This window comes from Camelus bactrianus, chromosome 20, assembly GCF_048773025.1.
Source record: "Camelus bactrianus isolate YW-2024 breed Bactrian camel chromosome 20, ASM4877302v1, whole genome shotgun sequence".
NCBI lineage: Eukaryota > Metazoa > Chordata > Mammalia > Artiodactyla > Camelidae > Camelus > Camelus bactrianus.
Window position 1 is genome coordinate 40,184,260 of NC_133558.1, and position 26,456 is coordinate 40,210,715.

General features: G+C 51.6%; 1 protein-coding gene and 1 pseudogene across 1 annotated transcript in view; one reads left to right on the forward strand and one right to left on the reverse strand.

Moving 5' to 3' along the window:
• Positions 1-19,994, reverse strand: part of LOC141574288 (uncharacterized) — a 33,531-nt gene extending 13,537 nt beyond the window's left edge. Inside the window, exons 1-5 of the mRNA XM_074349056.1 lie at positions 19,848-19,994; positions 18,812-19,648; positions 17,881-18,087; positions 17,319-17,390; positions 548-616 (exon numbers count right to left, since the gene is read on the reverse strand). Of these exons, the coding sequence (XP_074205157.1) occupies positions 548-616; positions 17,319-17,390; positions 17,881-18,087; positions 18,812-19,648; positions 19,848-19,994 (1,332 nt within the window). The remainder of the gene's footprint in view (positions 1-547; positions 617-17,318; positions 17,391-17,880; positions 18,088-18,811; positions 19,649-19,847) is intronic.
• LOC141574264 (immunoglobulin heavy constant gamma 1-like) overlaps positions 1-26,456 on the forward strand; it is a 460,833-nt pseudogene that overhangs the window by 414,759 nt on the left and 19,618 nt on the right.

The following is a 26,456-nucleotide window of genomic DNA, read 5'->3' on the forward strand; positions in this document are numbered from 1 at the left end:
TCGCCCACTCAGCCAGTGAGCTGGCAGTACCAGCTCCTACATATCTACAAATCCTTCCTCTCTTCCCCATCTCCACTGCCCTTACCACAGTTGTACCTTTGTCATGCCCCTTCCTAAGAGGATTCATGGATACTGTTTGCCTTCAGGAGGAAATTCAGACAGAGAGGCATTAAGAATGACCTGACTACGGCCTTGTCTCCTGCCTCTCCGCCCACCCCTACACGTGCTGTTTCAGCCTGCAGGTATCCAGCTACTTGCAGTTTGGCACGTGTGTCTCCCCTCTCTTACCCCGTGCCTTCAGCTCTGAACATACTGTTCTCATTGCATGTGTCTCTCACCACCTTCTCATTGCCCATTTTTACCTGGCTTTAAAACCCTTTGAAGACTCCATTGCCTCTGGCATTGCTTCCCTAACCTTCTGTTACCTCCTGGACTGATTTAGACTTCTCCTCTTCAATGATCCCACATGTTCTGTATGTAATTCCTGTCAGAGCATTTGTCATGCTTGTATTATAATTGTTTACTTGCTGCCTCCTCCCAGCCTCACCTGGTGCAGAAGCCTTTGGCAACTCAGAATAAGTGTCCCTTGACAGATTGAAAGTGCAGATGAGGTAGTCTATCAAGACAGAAGGGGAAATTATAGTGAGTACAGCAGGAGATCTAGAATTTTAGATCCAGCAGGGACCTCATGAGATGGGCTTCTACCTTTCATTGCCCCCCTGCACTCTGTCCCTATCCCTCCTGGACACTCTGTGGGGTCCCATACCTGAGGTGGGGTCTCCGCTTCATTGCCCCTCTGAACTCTCTGTCCCTGTCCCTCCTGGACCCTCTGTGGGAGGCATTAAGGGAGACCCCCACTCAGGGACACCACAGATGGTCCAGGAGGGACAGGGACAGACAGAGCGCAAGTTGCAATGAAGCGGAGACCCCTCTTCAGGGACAGGACACCACAGAATGTCCAAAGGACAGGGACAGACACAGTGCCGGGGGGGGGGAATAAAGGGGAGAACCCACCTCAGGGTTGGGTCCCTGAGGTTGGGTCTCCCTTTCATTGCCCCCCTGCACTCTCTCTGTCCCTGTCAAACCTGGTTTTCTGTGGGGTCCATTCCATGAGGTGGTGGTCTCCCTTTCATCGTCCTCCTGCACTCTGTCTATCCCGATTCCTCCTGGACCCTCTGTGGGGTCCCATCCCTGAGCTGGGGTCTCCCGTTAATTGCCCCACTGCACCCTGTCCCTGTCCCTACTGGACCCTCTGTGGGGTCCAATCCCTGCGTGGGGTCTCCCCTTAAATGCCCCCATGCACTCGGTCTGTCCCTGTCATTATGGACCTTCTATGGGATCCCGTCCCTCAGGTGGGGTCTCTCCTTCATTGCCCCCTGCACTCTACCTGTCCCTGACCCTCCTGGACCCCATGAGGGGTCCTTGAGGTGGGTTCTCCCCTTTATTGCCCCCCTGCACTCTGTCTGTCCCTCTTCCTCTTGGACCCTCTGTGGGGTCCCATCAATGAGGTGGGGGTCTCCCTTTCATTACACCCTTCACTCTTTCCCTGTCCCTCCTTGAACCTCTGTGGGGTCCTGTCCCTGAGGTGGGGTCTCACGTTCAATGCCCCCTTGCACTCTGTCTGTCCCTATCCTCCTAGACCCTCTGTGGGGTCCTGTACCTGAGATGGGGTCTCCTCTTCATGCCTCCCTGCACTCTATCTGTCCCAGTCCCTCCTGGACCCTCTGTGGGGTCCCATCCCTGAGGTTGGGGTCTCCCTTTCATTACATCCTGAACTCTGTCCCTGTCCCTAGCAGACCCTCTGTGCGGTTCCATCCCTGAGGTGGGGTCTCTTTTCATTGCCCCCCTTCAATCCAGCTGTCGCTGTCCATTCTGGACCCTCTGTGGGGTCCCTGAGTTGGGGTCTCCCCTTCATTGACCCCTGCACACTGCCTGTCCCTATCCTCCTGGAAACTCTTTGGGGTCCCGTCCCTGAGGTGGGGTCTCCCGTTCATTGCCTCCTGCACTCTGTCTGCCCCTGTCCCTCCTGGACCCTCTGTGGTGACCCTCAGTTGGGGTTTCCCCTTCAATGCCACACTGCACTCTGTTTGTCCCTGTCCCTCCTGGACCCTCTGTGGTGTCCCTGAGTTGGGGTGTCCCATTCGTTGCCCCCCTGCACTCTGTCTGTCCCTGTCCCTCCTAGACCCTCTGTGGGTTCCCATCCTTGATGTGGGGTCTCCCCTTCATTGCCCCCCTGCATTCCGTCTGTCCCAGTCTTCCTGGACCCTCTGTGGTGTCCCTAAGGTTGGATCTCCTTTTCATTGCCCCCTTGCAGTCTATCCGTCTCTTTCCTCCTGGACACTGTTTGGGCTCCCGTAGCTGAGGTGAGGTTTCCCTTTCACTGCCCCCCTGGACTGTGATTGTCCCTGTCATCCTGGACCGTCTGTGGGGTACCGCCCCTGAGGTGGGGTCTCCCCTACATGGCCCCACTGCACTCTGCTTGTCCCTGTCTTCCTGGACCCCCTGTGGGGTCTCGTCTCTAAGATAGGGTCTTCCCTTAATTGCCCCCCTGCACTCTATCTGTAAATGACCTTCCGGACCCTCTGTGGGGACCCGTCCCTGATGTGGGGTCTCCCATTCACTGCCTCCCTGCACTCTGTCTGTCCGTGTCCCTCCTGCACCTCTGTGGGGACCAGTCCTTGAGGTGGGGTCTCCCCTTCGTTGCCCCCCTGCACTCTGTCTGTCCCTGTCCTCATGGTCCCCCTGTGGGCTCCTGTCCCTGAGGTGGGGGGGTCCCCTTTATTGCCCCCCTGCACTATGATTGTCCCTGTCCTCCTGGACCCTCTGTGGGGTCCCTTCCCTGAGGTGGGGTCTCCCCTTCATTGCCCCCCTGCGCTTCATCTGTCCCTGTCCCTCCTGGACCCCACTCACTGAAGGCGGAAGCTGTGGAGGTGGCTCCCGTGCAGCCTGGGTCCCCTGGGCACCCCTTCCCCTTCCCTGCTCTGTCCCAGGCACCTGTGCTCCTCCAGGCTGGGCGCTTTGTCCGCAGCCCCACTTTCTAGGAAGTGGTAGCTGAACTTCCTAGGAATTCAGTTGTGGACCTGGAGTGTGAACCCCCTAACCACCACCCTGCGAACACTAAGAACGGGACTGAAACCGGTGGCACCGCCTGCTTCCTGAAGTTCCCGTTTCTCTGGGTGGGTGCTGTCTCAGATGACCTGGGGGAGTCCAGGCGCAGCAGAGGCGCCTCATTGGGTGTGTGGGGTGGGGCAACTGGTGCCAGGGACCCCAGGGGGCAGTGGGAGTCCTGGTGGTCACCTGTTCCCTGCCTCCCACAGGGATGCTGCCAACATGGCCCACTGCAGACCAGGGTACCAGGCCTTAACTTGAGCCCTCCTGTCCTCCTAGCCCTGGTGGGCACCTCTCCCTTCCCTGGTGAGGGTGTGGCGGGCACTCTAATAGGACAGGCAAAGGCTGGGTTCTCGGAGCTGCTGCAGCCAGGGAGTCTGCGCCCGTCCCCGGGCTCTGCAAGGCCTCCAGGCAGGGAGGGGCCGGGGGAGCTCGGTGCTTGTATCGTGTGTGAGTGCTGCTGGGTGTTACTGCACACACATGCAGGTCTGCGACAGACACACGTACTACAGGTATGCGTAGTACACGATGTATATGTTAATGTGTTAAAATATTTTCTGTGTATGGACAGCTTCTTTGTGGAAAAAGGGAGAGCTCAGGGGTGCCTGATGGGGGCTGTGAACCTGGAGAAACGGGACGAGGGGCGAGAAGGGGGCCCTGTGACGGCTGGGGGCACGTCCGGCTTCCCCCTGTGGGTCCTAAGTCGGACGCAGGGACAAAATGATGGGCGTGGTCATCACTGGTCCCCTCCTGGCTGGCGACAGGAGGGCTGTGCAGACTGCGTGGCTTTCTGAGCTGTTGCCGGTCACGGAGCCAGTGGCAGCTGGTGCCTGCCGAGGCCCTGTGCCCCCAAACCTCCAGCCCTTCGGCGCCTGCCTGCTCCTCCTCAGAAGATAAACTCCTGGCGGGTGTCTGCCTTGGCAGAATTGACAGCCCTGGGAAACGACCAGCCTCACCGCAGCTCAGGCCGACGTGGCTCAGCCCGTCTCCCCTGATCAGTCATGAGTCCCACGGTCTTGCTGGCGTCAGCCCACGTCTCCATCTTACGGGAGTCATAAATCCACTATCCCCCCAAGAACCAAAGCCTCTCACCTCACTTACAGACAGTCAGAAGGCTGTTCCCTAGTCCCTTTGTGTTCACAGCCCCTTCCTCTTAAAAGACCCTGCACGTTCCCACTCGGTGGACACGCGGGCACCTGTCGTCTGTGCGGCCCACTGTAGCAGCGTAACTGTTAAACTTTCCTTTGTTCTTGAACTCCTCCTGGCCTTTGATAAATTCTTTAACCACCCGTGACGCTGGCCCTCCATGTGTCCTCCGACAATAGAGGTCAGACTTTGTGGAAGTCTGGTGTGTAGGGAGCAGGCGGCTCCCTGTACTGGCTCCTGTGGATGATTTCCAGTGCACCCTGGTCCTCCCAGGACAGATCTGCAGTGCCTCCTCCATCACAGTTCTGCAGCGCATCCTTGTCCTCCCAGCACAGTTCTGCAGTGCACCACGGTCCTCCCAGCACAGATGTGCAGTACCCCCTGGTCCCCTCTGCCCACCTCCGACTGGCTTCTGCAGGCCATTGGGTGCATGTGCGGATCCTGGGATGGGCAGTGGGGGCCGTAAATCTGAAGTGACCACCAGGCGATGCATCCAGTCTGAGGCCAGCTCGGTAACACTGGACAGAGGCCTGTGCTCATCAGCATAGAACTTGGGGCCTGCCTTGGACGTGGTGGGGCTTAGGGGAATTTGATTAAGAATAGAAACCTTTTCGTGTGCATCAACAGATGACTGGATAAAGAAGATGTGGTATATTTATACAATGGAACACTAGTCAGCCATTAAAAACGACAACATAACGCCATTTGCAGCAACATGGATGTTCCCGGAGAATGTCATTCTAAGTGAAGTAAGTCAGAAAGAGAAAAAAAAAAATACCATATGAGATCACTCATACATGGAATCTAAAAATAAAAGAACATAAATACAAAACAGAAACAGACTCATCGACATAGAATACAAACTTGTGGTTGCCAGTGGGGAGGGGGTGGGAAGGGACAGAGTGTGATTTCAAAATCTGGAGACACTGACAGGCATATGTAGACTAGATAAACAAGACTATACTGTGTAGCACAGGGAAATATATACAAGATCTTGTGGTGGCTCACAGTGAAAAAAAATGTGACAATGAATATATGTATGTTCGTGTATAACTGGAAAACTGTGCTGTACCCTGGAATTTGGCACAACATTGTTAAATGACTATAACTCAATAAAAATTTTTTTTTTTAAAAAAAGAACAGAAACCTTTTCAAAGGCTGATATCTTGTGCTAATAAAAATGAGTGCATTTGGCCATCCGACTCTGCCATATCCGCATCCAAGCATCCATCCGTGAGTTAAAAATATGTAACCCCCCCCCCCAAAATCCCAGAATATTCCCTAAAGCAACTGGAATTGGCCACACACTGGCAACTATTCACATCGCACTGACGTTGCATTAGGGGTCATAAGTAGCCTAGGGAGGAGTAACCCTTACTGGAGAACGTGCCTGGAGGATGTACGTGCACACACTACACCGCTTGACAGAAGAGGCTTGAGCATCAGCGGGTTTTGGTGTCTGAGGGAGCCCTGGGTTCAATCTCCCACAGACACAGAGGCCCAGCTGTCCCTAACTGAAGGGCCCCTCGCGTAGCTTGAGACATTTCCTTGAACCAGATGCCACGCCTGCAGCTTACTCCCCTAACCCCCTGGATGCCCTGGACAAGCATTACTGCTCTGAACCTCCCATTTCTTTTGGCAACAGAAGAAAAAGTGGTGTGTTCTGACCCAGCTTCCAGGCCTCAGTCACCACCCTTGGATCCCAGAACAGCTTCAGGCTGTCCTGGCCTTTTGGGCAGAGTGGGGGTGTCTGAGCCAGGTAGGTGGAATCCTTCAGGCTCCCAGCCCTGCACAGTGCGCCACAGGACGTGTTCGCCACAGGACGTGTCCCCCGTGGGCTGGCTTCTCTCAGGAGCCTGGGACCAGTACCTTCCATGTTCACCACAGTCATCCCTAGAGGTGTGGGCTGCACAGCAACCCAGGGGTCTTGTGACACTTCACCCCCAAGTCCACTTTACAGCACCATGGGAACTCGGCTCCATCTGACTCCACGTGACAGAATGTTCTAGAGGCACTGAAGAGGCTCAGGTGGGGGCAGCCTCTCCCTGCAGTGCCTACCCCAGTGGCTGGTGTGGGCTGTCATCCTGAACGGGAGGCTTGGCATGGTCAGCTCAGATGATCCCGACAGCCCACGGCCTGTGGTTCCCTCTGGAATGAGCTCCGGGAGGCTGGCCCCAGCCTCTCCGCAGGTGGGGCGCTCTGTACCTCCCTCAGACTGTGGGAGCCACCCGCCTCACTGCTCCACCCTCGGGCAGTCTCTGACAGGCCTTCTTCCTGGGCACGTGTAGATCAGCCGGTCAGGAGCACCAACTGGAGGGATGATTTTGGCAGTGAGTTTGTAGGTACAATCAAAAAGCGCACTTTGTGAAAAGGAAACATAGTTAGTGGAACTTAACTGAAGTGGAAAATGCCTGCCTGTGGAAGACACTGTCAAGAGAATGAAAGGCAGGCCAGAGACCGGGAGAATCACACATTTGCAAACCTCATATCTGATAAAGGACTCGTGTCCGAAATATGCAGAGAACTGTTAAAAGTCAGCAACAAGGAAACAAACAACCCAGTTAAAAATGACTAAAAGCCCTGGACAGACCTCTCACCTAAGAAGACTCACAGATGCAGAGAAGGAAGCACAAGTTTCCTCCACATCCTACGTCGTTGGAGACTGTAACTGAAAACGAGTAAGACCACCACGCATCTGTTAGAACGGTAGACGTCCAGAAGCAACAACGAAACCCGGCACCTCCCAGCGCTGGTGAGGGTGTGGGGCAGCAGGAGGCCTCCTCCGCTGCGGGTGGGTGCAAAACGGAAAAGCCCATCTGCAGGAGAGCTCGGCAGTTTCTCCAAAATCTAAACCTAATCTTGCCATACAACCCAGCAACTGCATTCCTAGACACTCACCTGTTCAAATGGGCTGAAAACTCATGTCCACCCCAAATCTGTGCAGCGATGTTTATGGTTTATAAATGTCTACAGATGCTTTATTCATAGCTTAATTCAAACGTGGATGTGCACAGGATGTCCCTCAGTAGGTGAGTGGATGCATCCAGACAGTGGAATAGGATTTCAGAATAAAAAGGACGAAGCCGTTTGTGAAGAATTGATTTTTTCATCATTGTATAGCGTCCTTCTGGGTCTCTTATGACTGTTTTTACCTTCAAGTCTATTTTGTCCAAGTGTACCCATCCTTGCTTCCTTTCGTTTGCCTTTTTCATGGAGTACCTTTTTCCATCCCTTCATGACCAGCTTACATGTGTCCTTAAACCTAAAGTGAGTCCCTTGTGATGGCACAGATTTGGACCTTGCTTGTCATCCACTCAGCCACTCTATATCTTTTGCTCTGATAATTTAATCCATTTACATTTAAGGGAATTGTGGCAGGGAAAGGCCTATTATCACTGTTGTTTTTAATAGTTCTCTGTCTGTCTTGTAGTTAAATTGTTCCTCTATTCCTTCTTGCTTCTTTCTTTTGTGCTTCATTGATTTTTTGTGGCGATATTCTTTGATTCTGCTGTGATTCAATAGGTATAAATTTTCAGTTATGCAAAATGAGTTCTATTCCGAGGCTCTGTGTGTAACGTTGTGCCTACAGTTTACAACACTGCATTATGCACCCAGATATTCGTTAAGAGAGTAGATTTCGTGATAAATGTTCTTCACAGACATGTGCTCCTCCCCCCATCCCAATAAACCCAAAGCACAAGGAAACTTTTAGAGGAATGGATATATTTACTACCTTGACATTAATGATGGTTTCACAGGTGTCTGCATATGTGCAAACTCAGATGTACCTTAAATATATGCATTTATTTTGTGTATCAATTGCATCTCAATAAAGCTGTTTAAAAAAGATGTTAATAGCAGAAGAAATGGGGGGAGAGTATTGATCAATGATAGAGCGTGTGCTTAGCATGCATGAGGTCCTTGGTTCAATCCCCAGTATCTCCATTCAGAAAAATGAATTACCCTCCCATAGTCCCCCAAAGTAAGAAATGACCATTAAAAAAGAAGAAGAAATGAGCCATTGAGCCACAAAAGGACATGGGGAAATGAAAATGCGCATCGCTTAGTGAAAGGAGCCAACCAGAGGAGGTTATACTCTCTGTGAGATTCCTACTACACGGTATTTGAAGGAGCTCATCTATGGAGACAATGAGATGAGTGGCTGCCAGGAGTTTGTGTGGGAGGGGTGGGAAATGAGGAGGTGAGGTACAGAGGGTCTTCAAGGCAGTGAAGTTGTACTTTGTGTTACTGAAATGGTGGACCGATGGGCAGCAGCCTGAACAGTGTACCTGATCAAGGCAGTTCCATGGACAGCAGCCTCGGGGCCTCTGGATGCAAATGGCATCATGCATTTGTCAAAACTCATAGAATTGTGCAGATAATAGTGAGCCATGGTGTTGCCTATGGACTTCAGTTAATCATAAGGTATTAACCTGGGTCATCATTTCTGACAAATGTAGCACACTGGAGCAAGATATTCATAATAGGTGAAACTGGGCGTATGTGTGGGGCACTGGAATTTGTGGGACCCTGTGGACTTTCTGCTCAACATATCTGTTAGCCTAAAACTACCCTAAAAGGGCAAAGTCTGTTTAATCTAAAAATATCATTACCCCGTGCAGAGCAGCAGAAGCAGAACCATGGACAGTAGCTGAAACAGCCGGCTAGTCTGAGTCAGGACCACGGACAGCGGCCTGGAAGGCCTTGGGTTCACACAGGGCTCAGTCATTGTCTGATGTGGAAAAGGCCTCATGGACAGCAAATGAGCCTTCTGTAACGTAAGGTAGTTTCAGAGAAAGAACGCAGTCTGGACCAGCGTCCCAAGACCTCGTGTGTCTCGGGGCAGGAGCCACGTCCATTTTCGTAACCTGAGTCCTCTTCTTGGCCCAATGTCTCGGAGTCACGCCCCACAGAGAAGCATGATTGATCCCCAGTGTGGTGGGTGGAATGTGAAGATGGTTTCTTATTTTGATATGAATTTGTGTATATACATACATTTAAGTTAAATACACTTCATTGACAATGTTATATTAGTTTCAGGTGGACAACATACAAAATGGTGATTCAATACTTTTAGAGACTACATTCCAGTTGAAGTTATTAGAAGCACTGACTATACTCCCTGTGCTGTGCAATAGTCCTAGTAGCCTATGTATTTTATACATAGTAGTTGGTATTTCTTAATTCCCTGTCCTTACGTAGCCCCTTCCCCCTCTCCTCTCCACACGGGTAACCACTAATTTGATCTGTCTATCGGTGTGTCTGTTTTCCTGTTGTTACATTTATTCACTTCTATTCATTGTTAGATTCCACATACAAGTGATATCCTAGAGCATTTGCCTTTGTCTGACTTACTTCACTAAGCCTCATACTGTAGAGAACCACCAATGTCACAAACGGCAGAAATCATTCTTCTGCACGGCTGAGCATTATTCCGTCGTGTTTATACATCGTACCACCTTTATCCATTTTCCTGCCGACAGACACTCGTGTTGCTTCCGTATGCTGACTCTTGTTCATACAGTTGTTATGTACCTTGGGGTGCATGTATCTTTTCAAATTCTTGTTTTTGTTTCCTTCGGATGTATACGCGGGAGTGCAATTGCTGGACCGTGTGATAGCTCTATCTTTAGTTTTTCTGAGGATTTTCCTTACTGTTTTCCCCAGAGGCTGCACCAATTTGCACTCCTGCTAACAGCGACAAGGGTTCCGTTTACCCCATCTCTTCACCAATATTTCTTATTTGTAGTCTTCGTGGTGACGTCTCATTTTGGTTTTGATTTACATTTCCCTAATGATTAGGAATGTGAGCAGCTTTTCACGTGTCTGATTTTTTTTGTTTGTTTCCTCTGTGACCCACCCCCGTTTTTTTTTTTGATGTTATATTTTACTTCTTCCTGTGAACTGCTGTTTACTGCAGTCACAGTTAATTTTATGTATTTTATCTTTTAATCTTTTGCTTATTTAGTTGATGACCCTCAGGCTTTAATTTGCCTCTTAGTGGGATTTGCCTTTGCTGTAAATTCTTGCGTCTTGCAATAGCCTGTGTGTTCCCCTCCAGGAAGACCTTTGACATGTCTCTGAGGGTTGATGAACTGCTCCAGGGTTTCCTTGCCTGAGAAGTTCTTGTCTCTCCTTTAGGTCTAAACGACAATCTTCCAGGGTGACATCCCCTAGGTTGTAGGTTTTTTCCATTTAGCATTTGTATAGATCATGCCTCTCCCATCTGGTCTGCAGAGTTTCTGCAGAAAAATCAACTGCTACCTTTGTGGCAGTTCCTTGTACGTGACTCTGTTGTTCTCTTTCTGTCTTCAGAATTCTCTCTTTATCCTTAACTTTTGCCAATTTAATTGTGACGTGTCTTGGTGTGGGTCTCTCTGGGTTCAGTTTGCTAGGGACTGTGTGATTCCTACGCCTGGAAATGTCTCTCTTTCTTCATGATTGTTGAGTTTTTGCCATAATTTCATTAAGTACGATTTCAACATTTTTCTCTCTCTCTTCTGCTTCTGGGAGCCCGAACATGCCAATGTTAGGACAGTTGATGTAGTTCCATAGATTCCTTAAACTGCTCTCAATTTTAAAAAAAAAAAAGTTGTTTTTCCTTTTGTAGTTCTGACTGGGTAATTCCCATGGTTCTGTCTTCCAGGTCACGTGGGGTCTCCGGTGTCACCTAGTCTCCTGTTCGCCCCTTCCAGTGTTTTAAGTTTTAGCTACTGTAGCCCTCTGGTGAGGGGTTCTCTTTTTATATTTTCCAGGTCCCTGTAAAGCTTCAAACTGTTTTCATCTCTTCTTTTCCCTAACTTGGTTAGCATTCTTATTACTAACGCTCTCAAGCTGCCCACGCCCCAGGGAAGACCTCCGGGCCATGACGTGTCTCCCTGTCCCGGGTCCCCTCCTCGAGGCTGCGTTCCAAATCGAGAACCTCTCTTCCATCCCTTCGTGACTCCTCGTGGACCTATCTTCAGCGCCTTGGCTGTGCAGGAGTCTCTCTGCCAGTCTCCATTTTTCTCCAGTGAGATATGCTCCACATGTAGATGTAATGTGAATGTGCTCTGTGTCCTTCTACTCCACCGTCTCCGTGTCCTTCTCTATAACCAAGAAACGAAGCGAAGAAACGGGGTTCAGGGACTACTAACGTTGGGGAGGGGGGCACCACGAACCTCGGCGGCCACACGAACTCGCCTCAGGGTCCTGACTGGCCACGCGGTTGGGGCCTCACCCACGCACCCCCAACCCGTCAGCCTCTCCAACCACGCAGCCCAGGCCCTACCCGCTGGCTCCCGGACTTGCACGCCCCCACCAGCGCCCCCTTACCTGCCCGGCGGCAGCAGCGGAGACGACAGCAAGCGGCAGCCCAGTCCCCAGACCGCCTTCCTCCTCGGGAGCCGCTGCAGGAGCGCCCAGCTTTCCCACGCACTGGGCCGATCCGGCGTCCGCGCCGGCGCATCCGCGCGTGCGTGCGCGCCCCTCCTCCTCCCGCCGCAAGCGCGGGCCCTCGGGCTGGGGCTCCTGCTGCTCGGGATGTGGCGAGTAGGGACGAGCGGAACCGATCGGGGCCTGGCGGGCCAAGCGGGGGGGGGGCGGGGGGGGGCGGGGACGGCCCACCCCGCTGCCCCTCCGGCCCGGTCTCCATACCCAATGCCCGAGTCCGCCGCAGACCAGGTCACTGCACTCAACCGGAACCACCACCGGCCCCGGGCCAGGCCACAAACCCCAGCCCCACTCCCCCTACTCGCCTCCCCCTCCCCGTTACTGCCCCCCAACACCGCCGGTCAGGCCCAGTCTCCGACGTGACCCCCAAGAGGAGGCTCCTCCTCACACGGAAGTCTCCGCCCCCACACCACCTCGCTATGGCCCCCACACCCCAAGCTCACGCCTCATGCCTCACTGCAGGACCCGCAACATCCAGAGATGGTTCCCCTCACCCCTCAGCTAAGCCAATTCCACTCTGACTGGCCCCATACCCCTCAGCCTGCCCCCCCCACCGCGGGATTCCTCCCTCGATCCAAGTGCTGACCCCCTCACAACTCACCCCGTGGATGGGGCAGGGAAGTCTGGGTTAGGGTCACCATAGTGACTGCCACCAGCCTACGCGGGAGCAGGCCTAGTGTGTGGCTGCACAGCTAGTGTCCGAGGCCACAGGGCTCTGCAGGCTGGGCTGGAGGCGGTTCCAATTCCCACCCGGGCGCCCTGACCCCGGCGCCCTGTGACTCGTCTCAGCCAGCAGGTCAGGGTGGACCCGGGCTGCCCGCCACTGGCCTGTGGGCTTGTGTGGTTGATGGCCCGGATTGTGATCTGGATCCCTAGGGCAGAGGTACTGGGCACGCAGACTTGCAGCGGCCAGGGGGCCTACTTGAGTGATAGACTGCAGGCGGTGGGCTGTGTGCATGGCCTGGGCTCAGCCCAGGTGGGTGCAGGGACCGTCTTCATTAGCCCTGGGGCAGAGGGAAGAGGGACGGGAGAGTTAAAAGTGTCCATGTTAGAAGCCCACGGCTGGAGAGCCAAGCACGCAGCAGAGCTGGCCTGGCCACCTAGGAACCCGCCACGACAGTGTGTGTTTGTGTGTTGTGTTATCAAATAACTAAGAAGAATACCTGATCTGTAGACTGACTCAGAAATGAAGCCCCTTAGAGGTGGTGGTTGCCCTGAAATGAGCTACGTTCTGCCTCTTCCCAGTAGAAAAGAAGCAAGCTACTTTTGCAGAAAACAGTCACTAATGTAGACACTTCAGGTTGCCATAGGGTGAAATTGATCTTGACCTCATATACATTATCAACAAACATATGGGAAAGGAAAGACAATCTATGTCAAAATAAAAGAAATAAAAAATACATTTAAGCTCCCACGGTTTCTAGCTGGTGAAATTGTTACAGTGAGAATACGTAGACTGAAAGATGGCTAAGCAAAAAAAAAAAGTGTCTAAAAACAAAACGAAATTACAAACTTATAGATCAGTGAGTAATTAGGAGAAATAAGCAAACATTAAAAAATCGAACTTACAGAAAATAAAAATAAAATTATAATGAAAGTTACATTGATGGGTGAAGCCACAGATTAGACAAAACTGAGAAAATTAAAGAATTAAAAGATAGGATCTGTGGGACAGAAGAAAGTTACAAAACTTCTCTGGTTGGGATCACAGACAGGATTACATTTAGACAACAGATTAGAGAAAATATTTAAAGAGATAGCAGTTCAGGTATTTCTAAAACTCATTTAAAAAGGAGGGCATGCTTCTAAAGTCTGCAATACATAAAATATCCCAAGAAGGTAAGGACAAGTCCAGAACAAGTCATTACATGGTGAAACTACAGCATTCCAAAGAGAAAGGATGTTCACAGGAACCACAGACAAAATACAGAACACCAAATTGGAAGAGATTCTAAGATGAAAGCACACTTCTCAACAGCAATGAAGGCTAATGGACATTGGAACAGCGTTTACAAAGGAATGAGGGAAAATACTGATAAACTTAGAATTTTGTATCTTATAAAATTATTCAACATTGAGAGTAAAAGGCAAGTATTTATAGATAAATATAATCAAGAGTTTATCATCAGAAGATCTCTATATTTGAACATGTATAGGACATACTAAAAGATGTGCTTCAGGAAAATCAATGACCCCAGACAGGAATGAAAACTTATAGGTAAATCTAAATAAACAGTATGTATGTACATAAAACACAGTATGTTCAGTATGTTGGGATTAAAAAAGTAAAATAACATATTTAACAATAATGATATATTAGCCAGGAAAAGGAAGATCAAAACTGAAGGACTCTAAATTCCCTTTCTTGCTTGGAACAAAGATCAAAATACTTTTCAACTTAAGACCTTAGTAAATTAAATACGTGTGGTAAATACATAATACTGTATAAGTTCCAAAAGCCATGAGAGAGAAAAAATGACATAAATGCCTAAAAAAACAGTTTATTGCTTAGTTTTTTCCCTTCTTATAGTTTGTAAAAAACATTACTAATTGATACTAACCTTGATTCCTATCACCAGAGCAACCTTTGACTTATCTTTTCCACTTTATATTATTCCACAATGTGAAGGTACAAGAATAAATTTACATATTCTCTTACCTCTGGTAAATTGCTACTATTAGCTTATAACATAAACTACAAACTAGAAATATAATAAGTATAAAATATCTAGTTTATATTGCAAATAGATCTGTATGACAAAACTTTCTTTTCTTTCTTTCCTTTCCATTTTTTTCATTCTTTATTTCCTATTTTTCCCTCTTTTTTCTTTTAGCCAGTGGTAAAGGCAAAAATATTTGTCTTGTCAAAATTTTCCAGGGCAGAATCCCCGCCCCCCATGTCTACTATGACACGCCCGCTTCCCAGGAGCAGGCAGACTGGGACACGTGTGTCCTGCGACCTGGGGTGGCAGAGGCCACCCCCCAGCCAGGCCAGAAGGAAGACTGGAGCAAAGAGGCCAGCTCCTACAAGGCAGGCCCCCTCCCCCAGCTGTCCCCTGCTCCCTGACTGCACCACGCCCCTCTCTTGGGAGCTGGCTGGCCTCGGGACAAACCTACAGCGGAACCTGGGGCAGCCGAGGCCACCCTCAGGCCAGGCCACGTGGGAGATGGGAGTAAATCCAAGGGCTTGCATAGGGCAGCCTCACTCCCAACACCACAGTCCTGCCCCGTGACCACATCACGGCAGCCTCCTGGGAGCAGACTGACCTAAAGACATGGGTCCAGTGAACCTGGGGAAGCAGAGGCTGCCTCCAGGCCAGGCCATAGGGGAGACAGGAGCAAATGACTGGCTCACAAGGGGCAGCCGCCCTCCTCCCACCACCGCAGCCACTGCTGCTACCGTCCTCCCAGCCCCATGACTGCACTGAGCCCATGGTCTTACCAAAGTGGGTACAGAGGAAACATATATCAATATAATTAAAGCTATTTATAAGAAACCCACAGCCAGCATAATACTCTACGGTGAGAAGCTGAAAGCCTTTCCACTACTATCTGGAAGAAGACAGGGATGCCCACTCTCACCACCTCTAGTCAATACAGTATTGAAACTGCTGGCCACAGCAGTTAGACAACAAAAAGAAAGAAAAGGAATCCAAGTTGGAAGAGAAGAGGTAAAACTGTCATTACGTATCATTACGTGACATGACACTATATACAGAAAACCCTAAAGGCTCCGCACAAAAACTGTTAAGAGCTAATGAAAGAATTCAGCAAGGTAGCAGGACACAACATCAACATACAGAAATGAGTGGCGTATCTTTACATGAAAGTAATAACCCCTTTTAAAACTGCATCTAAAAAAATAAAATATTTAGGAATATATCCGACCAAAGAAGTGAAAGACCTATGTGGAGACCTACAAAACACTGACTAAGGAAATTTCACAGGACTTAAAGAAATGGAAAGACATCCCATGTTCTTGCATTGGAAGAATTAATATTGTTAAAATGGCCACACTGCACAAACCAATCTACAGATTTAATGTGATCCCCATCAACTTACCCAGGACATTTTTCAAAGAATTACAACAAATTATCCTAAAACTTACACGGAATCACAAAAGACCAGAATTACCAAAGCATTACTAAGGAAAAACAAATGAAGCTGGAGGAATAACCCTCCCAGCCTGCACACAACACTACAGGCCTACAGTCAAAACAGCATGGTATTGAAGCAAGAACAGACATATGGATCAATGGAACAGCACAGAGAGCCCAGATATAAACCCACAAACTTTTGGTCAATTAATCTTTGACAAAGGAGGCCAGAACATACAATGGAGTAAGGACAGTCTCTTCAGCAAATGGTGTAGGGAAAACTGGACAGCTGCATGTAAATCAATGAAATTAGACTACTCCCTCACACCACACACACAAATTCAAAATGGCTTAAAAACTTAAACGTAAGACAAAACACTCTTAGAAGAAAACATAGGCAAAACATCACCTGACATACATCTCAGCAATGTTCTCCTAGGGCAGTCTACCCAACCAATAAAAATAACAGCAAAAATAAACACACAAATGGGACCAAACTGAATTTATCAGCTTTTGCACAGCAAAGGAAACCATAAGCAAAACTCAATGAAAACCTACAGAATGGGAGAAAATATTTGTAAATGATTCAACTGACAAAGACTTCATTTCCAGAATATATAAACAGCTCACAAAACTTAGTAACAAAAACAAACAACCCAATCAAAACACGGGCAGAAGACCTAAACAAGCATTTCTCCAATGAAGACTACAAATGGCCAACAGGCACATGAAAAAATGCTGAATATCACTAATTACCAGAGAAACGCAAATCAAAACTACAGTGAACTAGCAGCTCACACCAGTCAGAATGGCCATCACTCAAAAGTTCATAAATCTAAATGCTGGAGAGGGTGTGGAGAAAAGAGAACCCTCTTACACTGCTGGTGGGAATGTAGTTTGGTGTAGCCATTAGGGAGAACAGTTTGGAAATTCCCCATAAAACTAAAAATACACTTACCCTGTGATCCAGCAATCTCACTTCTGGGTATATATCCAGATGGAACTCCAATCCGAAAAGATAGCTCCACCCCAGTATTCACGGCACCACTACATACTCAATAACCAACACATGGAAGCAACTTAAATGAAGCAACACACAACTGGATAAAAAAGCTGCAGTGTATTTATACAATGGAATACTACTCTGCCATAGAAAAGGTAAAAATGCCATTTGCAGCAACATGGATGGACCTAGAGATCATCATTCTAAGTGAAATGAGCCAGAAAGAGAAAGAAAAATACCGTATCACTCATATGTGCAATCGAAAACAAAAGACACTATGAACTCAACCTACGAAACACAAACAGACTTGCAGACTTAGTAAACAATCTTACGGTTACCAGGGAAAGAGGGTGAGAAGAGAAATCGGGTGGGAGTCTGAGATTTACAAATGTTAGCCACTACACATAAAAGATTTTTTAAAAAGGTTCTTCTGTATAGCACAGAAACCTGGGCTCAACATCTGGAAATAACCTATAATGCAAAAGCCGTTACACCCACCAACTCAGGAAGCAAAAGAAAAGAGAGTTAGCTACCTGGGCCAGGGCCGGGTCCTGGGAAAGTCCCTGCCCACCGCTGATGCTGCCCCTTGACCTCACTGCATCCTCCTACAAGGAACAGACTGACATGAAGACATGTGTCCTGGGAACCTGCAGCAGCAGAGGCCGCCCCCAGAACAGCACACGGGATACAGAGGAACAAGTCGACTAGCTCCCAGGAGCACACCCTCTCCCCGCCACCGCCCACAGCCGCCATTCGCCAACGCAGACCACCACCGCCCCAGCACCCTGACAGCAAAGCCTCGCCTCCCAGGAGCAGACTGACCGCCAAACATGCACCCCGCGAACATGGGGAAGCAGAGGCCACCCCAGGGCGCGGGGGAATCGGTAACTAATCCAGGAGATCGCACGCGCAGCCCCCATCCCACTGCCTCACAGGAGCAGGCCAAGACCTGAGGGCCGGTCGGAAGTGCTCCGCGGCCCGTCAGGCGCCCTCTCCCTCCCGGGGCTGCATTCGCTTCCCCAAACGCGGGTACAAGCTGCAGCGAAGAAACAGGGTTCAGGGACTATTAACGTTAGGGAGGGGGGCACCACGAACCAGGGCCCAGTCCCCAGACCGCCTTCTTCCTCGGGAGCCGCTGCAGGAACGCAGTTTCCCCAGGCTCCAGGCTGATCCGGCATCTGCGCCGGCGCTTCCGCGCGTGCGTGCGCGCCTCTCCTCCTCAGGCCGGAAGCGCGGACCCTCGGGCTGGGGCTCCTGCTGCTCGGGATGTGGCGAGTGGGGCCGAGCGGAACCGATCGGGGCCTGGTGGGCCAAGTTGGGAAGGGCTGCGTGGCGGCGGGGCGGGCGGGGCTGTGGGGACAGCGCACCCCGCTGCCCCTCCAGCCGGGTCTCCATACCCAATGCCCCGAGTCCGGGGAAACTGCGGCCGCAGAGACCGCCCCCAGAACAACACACGGGGTAGATAGGACCAAGTTGGCTGGCTCCCAGGAGCACACCCTCTCCACGCCGACGCCGCCCGCCTCCGTCCACCGCCGCCACCGCAACCTGACAGCAAAACCTCGCCTCCCAGGAGCAGACTGACCGCCAAACGTGCACCCCGCGAACATGGGGAAGCAGAGGCCGCCCCAGACCGCGGGGGAATCGGTAACTAATCCAGGAGTTCGCACGCGCAGCCCCCATCCCACCACCACATCCACGAGACAGCACCGCAACCGCCTCGCGGGAACAGGCCATGGCCTGAGGGCCAGTCGGTGTTCCCTGGCCGTCCGGTGCCCTCCCATCTCCTGGGGGGCACCCGCTTCCCCCCAGGTATAAGCGGCAACGAAGAGGCGGCGTTCCCGGACTACTAATGTGGTGGGGAGTGGGCACCACGAACCACGCGGTGGCCCGACCCACCTCAAGGTCCTAACGGGTCGCGAGGCCCGGGCCTCACCTACGCACCGCTACACGCGACCCTCTCCAACTGCGCAGGCCTGGCTTCACCCGCCAGCTCCCGACCTGCGCGCCCCCACCAGCGCCACCTTACCTGCCCGGCGTTGGCAGAGAAGGCGAACATAAGCGGCAGCCCAGTCCCCAGAACGCCTTCTTCCTCGGGAGCCGCTGCAGGAGCGCCCAGCTTTCCCACGCAGCGGGGCGATCCGGCGTCCACGACGGGACATCCGCGCGTGCGTGCGTGCCCCTCCTCACGCCGCAAGCGCGGACCCTCAGGCTGGGGCTCCTGCTGTTCGGGATGTGGCGAGTGGGGCCGAGCGGAACCGAATGGGGCCTGGCGGGCCAAACGGGGACGGACGGAGGAGCGGCGGGCCGGGCGTTGCGGCGGGGAAGGAACACCCCGCTGCCCCTTCGGCCGGGTCTCCATACCCAATACACCGAGTCCTGGGAACCTGCGGCAGGAGAGGCCGCCCGCAGAACACACGGGGTAGACAGGAGCAAGTTGGCTGGCTCCCAGGAGCACACCTTCTCCACGCCGCCGCAGCTCGCCGCCCAACGCCGCCGCCGGCAGCTCGACGCCCGCTGCCGCCGACCGAAGTCGCCGCTGGCCGCCGCCGCAGCTCGCCGCCCGCTGTCGCCGCCGCAGCTCGCCGTCCGCCGCCGCCCGTCGCCACCGCCCGCCGCGCCCTCGCACCCTGACAGCAAAGCCTAGCCGACTGACCGCCAGTCGTGCACCCCGCGAACATGGGGTAGCAGAGGACGCCCCAGGCCGCGAGGAATCGGTAACAAATCCAGGAGTTCGCACGCGCAACCCCCTTCCTACCGCAGACCGCGACAGCAACGCAAACGCCTCGCGGGAGCAGGCCATGACCTGAGGGCCGGTCGGAAGTGCTCCCGGGCCCGCATTCGCTTCCCCAAAGCCGAGTAAAAGCTGCAGCAAAGAAACGGGGTTCAGGGACTACTAACGTTGGGGAGGGGGGCACCACGAACCAGGGCGGCCGCCCGCACTCGCCTCAGGGCCCTGACTGGCCGCGCGGTTGGGGCCTCACCCACGCACTGCCAACCCATGAGCCTCTCTAAACGTGCAGTCCAGGCCCCACACGCCGGCTCCCCGACCTGCACGCCCCCACCAGCGCCACCTTACCTGCCCGGCGGTGGCAGACAAAGCGAACATAAGCGGCAGCCCAGTCCCCAGAACGCCTTCTTCCTCGGGAGCCGCTGCAAGAGCGCCCAGCTTTCACACGCAGCGGGGCGATCCGGCGTCCACTACGGGACATCCGCGCGTGCGTGCGCGCACCTCCTTCTCACGACGCAAGCGCGGACCCTCGGGCTGGGGCCCCTGCTGCCCGGGATGTGGCGAGTCGGGCCCAGCGGAACCGATCGGGGCATGGCGGGCCAAGGGTAGACGGGAGGCGTGGCGGCGGGTCGGGCGGTGCGGTGGGGCCGGACCACACGGCTGCCCCTCCCGCCCGCTCTCCATAACCAATGCCCTGAGTCCTGTGAACCTGCGGCAGCATAGGCGCCCCCAGAACAGCACACGGGGTAGATACGAGCAACTTGGCTGGCTCCCAGGAGCACACCCTCTCCACGGCGCCGCCGCCCGGCGCCGCTAAACGCCGCCCGCCACCTCAGCCGGCCAACGCCTCTGCACCGTGACAGCAAAGCCTCGCCTCCCAGGAGCAGACTGACTGCCAGACGTCCACCACGCGAACATGGGGTAGCAGAGAACGCCACAGGCCGCGGGGGAATCAGTAAGAAATCCAAGAGTTCGCACACACAGCCCCCATCCCACCGCACCCCCGCGACAGCACCGCACTCGCTTTGCGGGAGCAGGCCATGGCCTGAGGGCCAGTGGGTGTTCCCTGGCCGACCTGTGCCCTCCCATCTCCTGGGTGGTACGCGCTTTCCCCCGGGTATAAGCGGCAACGAAGAGGCGGCGTTCCCGGACTACTAAAGTGGTGGGGAGTGGGCACCACGAACCACGCGGTGGCCCCGACGCACCTCAAAGTCCTAACGGTTCTCGAGTCCCGGGCCTCACCTACGCACCGCTACCCTTCCAACTGCGCAGCCCGGGCGTCACCCGAAGGCTCCCGACCTGCGCGCCCCCACCAGCGCCCCTTATGCGCTCGGCGGCGGCAGCGGAGGCGGCGGCAAGCGGCCACCCAGACCTCAGGCCGCGTTCCACCTTGGGAGCCTCTCAGGAACACACAACTTCCCCACGCTCTGGGCAGTTCGGGAGTCCGCGCCGGGGTATAGGCGCGTGAGTGCGCGCCCCTCATCCTGCCGCCGCAAGCGCGGACCCTCGGGCTGGGGCTCCTGCTGCCCGGGATGTGGCGAGTCCGGCCAAGCGGAACCGATCGGGGCCTAGCGGGCCAAGCGGGGACGGGCGGAGGAGCGGCGGGCCGGGCGGGGCGGCGGGGACGGACCACCCCGCTGCCCCTTCGGCCGGGTCTCCATACCCAATACACCGAGTCCTGGGAACCTGCGGCAGGAGAGGCCGCCCGCAGAACACACGGGGTAGACAGGAGCAAGTTGGCTGGCTCCCAGGAGCACACCTTCTCCACGCCGCCGCAGCTCGCCGCCCGCAGCCGCCGCCGCCCGCTGCCGCCGCAGCTCGCCGTCCGCCGCCGCCCGTCGCCACCGCCCGCCGCGCCCTCGCACCCTGACAGCAAAGCCTCGCCGACTGACCGCCAGACGTGCACCCCGCGAACATGGGGTAGCAGAGGACGCCCCAGGACGCTGGGGAACCAGTAAGAACTCCAAGAGTTCGCACGCACAGCCCCCATCCCACCGCAGCCCCGTGACAGCATCGCACCCGCCTCGCGGGAGCAGGCCATGACCTGAGGGCCGGTCGGAAGTACTCCCGGGCCCTTCAGGCGCCCTCCCACCTCCCGGGGCTGCATTCGCTTCCCCAAACCCGGGTAGAAGCTGCAGCAAAGAAACGGGGTTCAGGGACTATTAACGTTGGAGTGGGGGGGGCACTACGAACCACGGCGGCGGCCCGCACTCGCCTCAGGGTCCTGACTGGCCGCGCGGTTGGGGCCTCACCCACGCACCCTCAACCCGTGAGCCTCTCCAAACGTGCAGCCCAGGCCCCACCCGCCGGCTCCCCGACCTGCACGCCCCCACCGGCGCCCCGTTACCTGCCCGGCGGCGGCAGCGGAGGCGACAGCCAGCGGCAGCCCAGTCCCCAGACCGCCTTCTTCCTAAGGAGCCGCTGCAGGAGCACCCACCTTCCCAAGCTCCGGGCAGTTCTGGCGTCCGCGCTGGCGCATTCGCCCATGCGTGCGTGCGCGGCCCTCCTTCTCCCGCCGCAAGCGCGGACCCTCGGGCTGGGGCTCCTGCTGCACGGGATGTGGCGAGTGGGGCCGAGCGGAACCGATCGGGGCCTGGCGGGCCAAGCGGGGACGGGCGGCGGAGCGGCGGGCCGGGCGGGGCGGCGGGGACGGAACATCCCGCTGCCCCTGCGGCCGGGTCTCCATACCCAATACCCCGAGTCCTGGGAACCTGCGGCAGGACAGGCCGCCCCCAGAACACACGGGGTAGATAGGAGCAACTTGGCTGGCTCCCAGGGGCACACCTCCAAGCCGCCGCAGCTTGCCGCCCGCCGCCGCAGCCCGCAGTCGCCGCTGGCCGCCGCCGCAGCTCGCCGCCCGCGGCCGCCGCCGCCCGCGGCCGCCGAAGTCCGCCGTCCGCCGCCGCCCGTCGCCACCGCCCGCCGCCGCCCCCGCACCCTGACAACAAAGCCTCGCCGACTGACCGCCAGACGTGCACCCCGCGAACATGGGGTAGCAGAGGCCGCCCCAGGCCGCGAGGGATCGGTAACAAATCCAGGAGTTCGCACGCGCAACCCCCTTCCTACCGCAGCTCCGCGACAGCAACGCACCCGCCTCGCGGGAGCAGGCCATGACCTGAGGGCCGGTCGGAAGTACTCCCGGGCCCTTCAGGCGCCCTCCCACCTCCCGGGGCTGCATTCGCTTCCCCAAACCCGGGTAGAAGCTGCAGCAAAGAAACGGGGTTCAGGGACTATTAACGTTGGAGTGGGGGGGGCACTACGAACCACGGCGGCGGCCCGCACTCGCCTCAGGGTCCTGACTGGCCGCGCGGTTGGGGCCTCACCCACGCACCCTCAACCCGTGAGCCTCCTCAAACGCGCAGCCCAGGCCCCACCCGCCGGCTCCCCGACCTGCACGCCCCCACCAGCGCCCCCTTACCTGCCCGGCCGCGGCTGCGGAGGTTACGGCAAGCGGCAGCCCAGTCCCCAGACCACCTTCTTCCTCGGGAGCCGCTGCAGAAATGCCCAGCTTCCTCAAGCTCCGGGCAGTTCTGGCGTCTGCGCAGGCGCATCCGCGCATGCGTTTACGCGCGTGCGTATCCGCGCGTGCGTGCGCGCCACCCTCCTCCCTCCGGAAGCGCGGACCCTCGTGCTCGGGCTCCTGCTGCTCGGGTCGTGGCGAGTGCGGCCGAGCGGAACCGATCGGGGCCTGGCGGGGGGCGGGGCGGTGGGGCATTAGCCCTGGGACAGAGGGAAGAGGGCCGTAAGAGTTAAAAATAATAATTTTTTTTATTGATAATTTTTTCGTATAATAAAGATGAAATATAACATTTTATGTTCATGCCATTGTATCTTTGGACAGATTATTAGAAATAGGATTCCTGAATTTATAAGGTGACCGTGTGTATACTTTCATTAGGTATTGCAAAATCCCCTCCATAGAGTTGTACCGTTTTTCATTCCCATCAGCAATGCTTGAGAATGCATCATTATTTAGAGGCTGGCCAACAGAATATGTTGTCAGACATTTCATTTGTTGATAATTTGGTAGCTGAATAATGTTCTTGCAGTATATTATTTTGAAATCCTTTATTATAAGGATTTATAGGTTTAAGCTTTTTTCATATATTTAAGGGTCACATTTATTTATTTTTATGTGAAAATACTACATAAATATCATTAATGTTTGTATTAATTTGTTGGCCATTTTCTTCTCAATTTTTGGAAGTGTAAACAGAATTGTAAAGGAATTAACTTTAGGCCGAAGGAATGTTATTCTAGCTAGGGAGTCTGAAATAGAACAAAGAAAAGGAAATTAAAGAAAGACATCCATGAACAAAGCAAGTAAACACTATTCAAGTCACACTTCATAGTAATAAAATGTCTTGTGATTAAATAAAATATAATTAAAACATGAAAACAGCAGAAAGGTTGGAGTGGTAAATGCATTGACATTGATCTAAGGTCTTTGTTAGCTAAAAGGAAAGCAAAAGATTGAATTAAATTTATATGTTGAAATGTTAACAATGCTTAATATAAATTATAGGTTAACCATTAAACAAACAGAGTGTATAATTTTGAATTTAGTGGAAGGGAATATAAAACTGAGTTCAATCCCCAGTACCTCCATTAACAAAACAAACAAAAATCTTTTTTAAAAGTCCATAAAAAATAGATATATTTGAACAAGTAAAACTTGATAATATTTACTGCCCAAATGCCCTCACTGATGGAATTCTAAAGGTTATACTTCACAAAAATAAACTGATCTCAGCTGAAGATTTGAGGGAAGCAAGGGATCGAGAATAAAAACAAACATCTGTTTATAAAACAGGAATGACAGTGTCAACTTTCTTGACATTAAAAATTCAAGATAAAACTAAAATATGCAATCGGTTGTGAAGTAACAAAATGACCATTAAAACCATATTGAGATACATTCATATCAATGAATTTTATATTTAAATTAAAATATAAATTAAATCTTAAGATAGAAAATATAATAAAGTACTAATAAGTGGTTGGCAAAATTATATCTGTCAAATATAAAGAAAAATAATATTGAAAATGCAAAAGTAATATCAAGACAAAGGAGATATTTAACAAAGTAAAGGGAAACGTGCATGACGATGAAAGGCACACTTCTATAAGAAAGAAACTTGTATGAACAAACAATATAGCAGGTAAATAATGCAGAAGCAATGAACATGAAAGAACAGATAAAAAATGAAATTATAAAGAAATATCAATACATAAAATTTGTACTCATACATATGCATAACAAAATATAATTATGGATATAGACTAATTGATTAATATAACCAACATGTTGAATTATTTATGTGTTTACTCAAAATCTATAGCTGTTTCAAGAAGTATTTTTCCCCAGTTCAATCTTCTGCTTCAAATCTCTACTATACAGCTCAGATATATAAATTAATCACAAAGTTGCAAAAAATGAGTATCTTGGGCAAAGATTTGAATTGTGTTATTAAGATACCATGTTGTCCCTCCAGCAGTTAAAATGTGTATTTGAGTTGTTTTCTTGGCTTTGAATCTTATATTTAAGTACCTATCTCATTCCTTTTTATTTTTTACATTAATTGGATACCTGTCAAATTCTTAACTAGATTTTTAATAAGGTATGTTAAAAATTTGAGCATTTTCAAAGGCAATTTACCTTTTTTAACCTGTTTTATATTATTAATGTAATTCTGTGATTCTCTTCTAAACCCCATCTACATATACCTGTAGCAATATGCTTATTACATGTTTCCTTGTTCACTAATCTTCATGGTATCATGAATCAATGTAAAATACACTCTGATGCTCATAATTAAAAGCATTCACTTTATATTAAATTGATCATTCCCTGTGCCCCTCAAAAGAACACACTTTCAATAAAATATTTATTATATTTGTTGTTTTGTTAAGAGTAAATATTAAAAGAATATGGTTGGGGTGAAGGGTTAGTGTTTAGGATATAAGGAGTTTAGTGGTGAAAATACAAGCAAAAGAAGTAAAACTTCATCCGGCTCATTAGATACATACATAATATTCTTGGCCCATGTATGTATATGTTTATGGGCCAGGAGTTTGCAGACTATCATGGTAACTATGAGGAAAGTAAGAAAGAAAGAAAAGAAAAGAAAAGAAAAGAAAAGAAAAGAAAAGAAAAGAAAAGAAAAGAAAAGAAAAGAAAGAAAAGCATAAAGGTGTACCTAATGATGACTGGGCTTCCTTGGAAAGGGAACAGAGAACTGAAGACAGCGACAGTCTCCAAAAACACATGAGAAACGTTCACTCTTGTTTTGTACATGTTGTTTCCTTCTGTACCTGTACTGTATGTAAAATTAAGGGAGAAAGGAAGCAGAAATAAAAGGGAAAAAAAGGAAGGAGAAAAGAAAGGAACCTGGCCATTTATTCTTTAAATATATAGCTAGTATTATCTTCTGTGAGCCAGAGATCTTTCAGAATCCCTCTTAGGACTCAAAGACACCTAAATGGCAGTTCTCTTCCGAATGCTCCTAATCCTGTATCTCTGTAGCTTTATAACAGTAAAGATGGTCTCAAGCAGATACAAATCAACTCCAAAATCTAAATGTATACAAGGTATACCTGTAACAAATTATATATTTGCATATATATATATTATATATATAACATATATAAGCATACATGTAGGTATATACTCAGACATAATGTATATGTAGATATTTTTTAAAGAGATATATCCCCTAAAGTTTCTTCAGAACACTGTATTCCTTTAGTATGATTATGTTGGAAAAGACCTCTAGGCTCTAATAAAATAACCAGGGCATTCCCAGGACAACTCCAGTACAAACTTCAATCTAAAGGGTAAGAGATCCTAAGACACACTTTTCCTAGGATTTCTGGTACTAGGGTTTTCATTACTTGAGAACAAACTGATAAGTCAGCCACCAAAGCTTTTTTAGAATTGCCT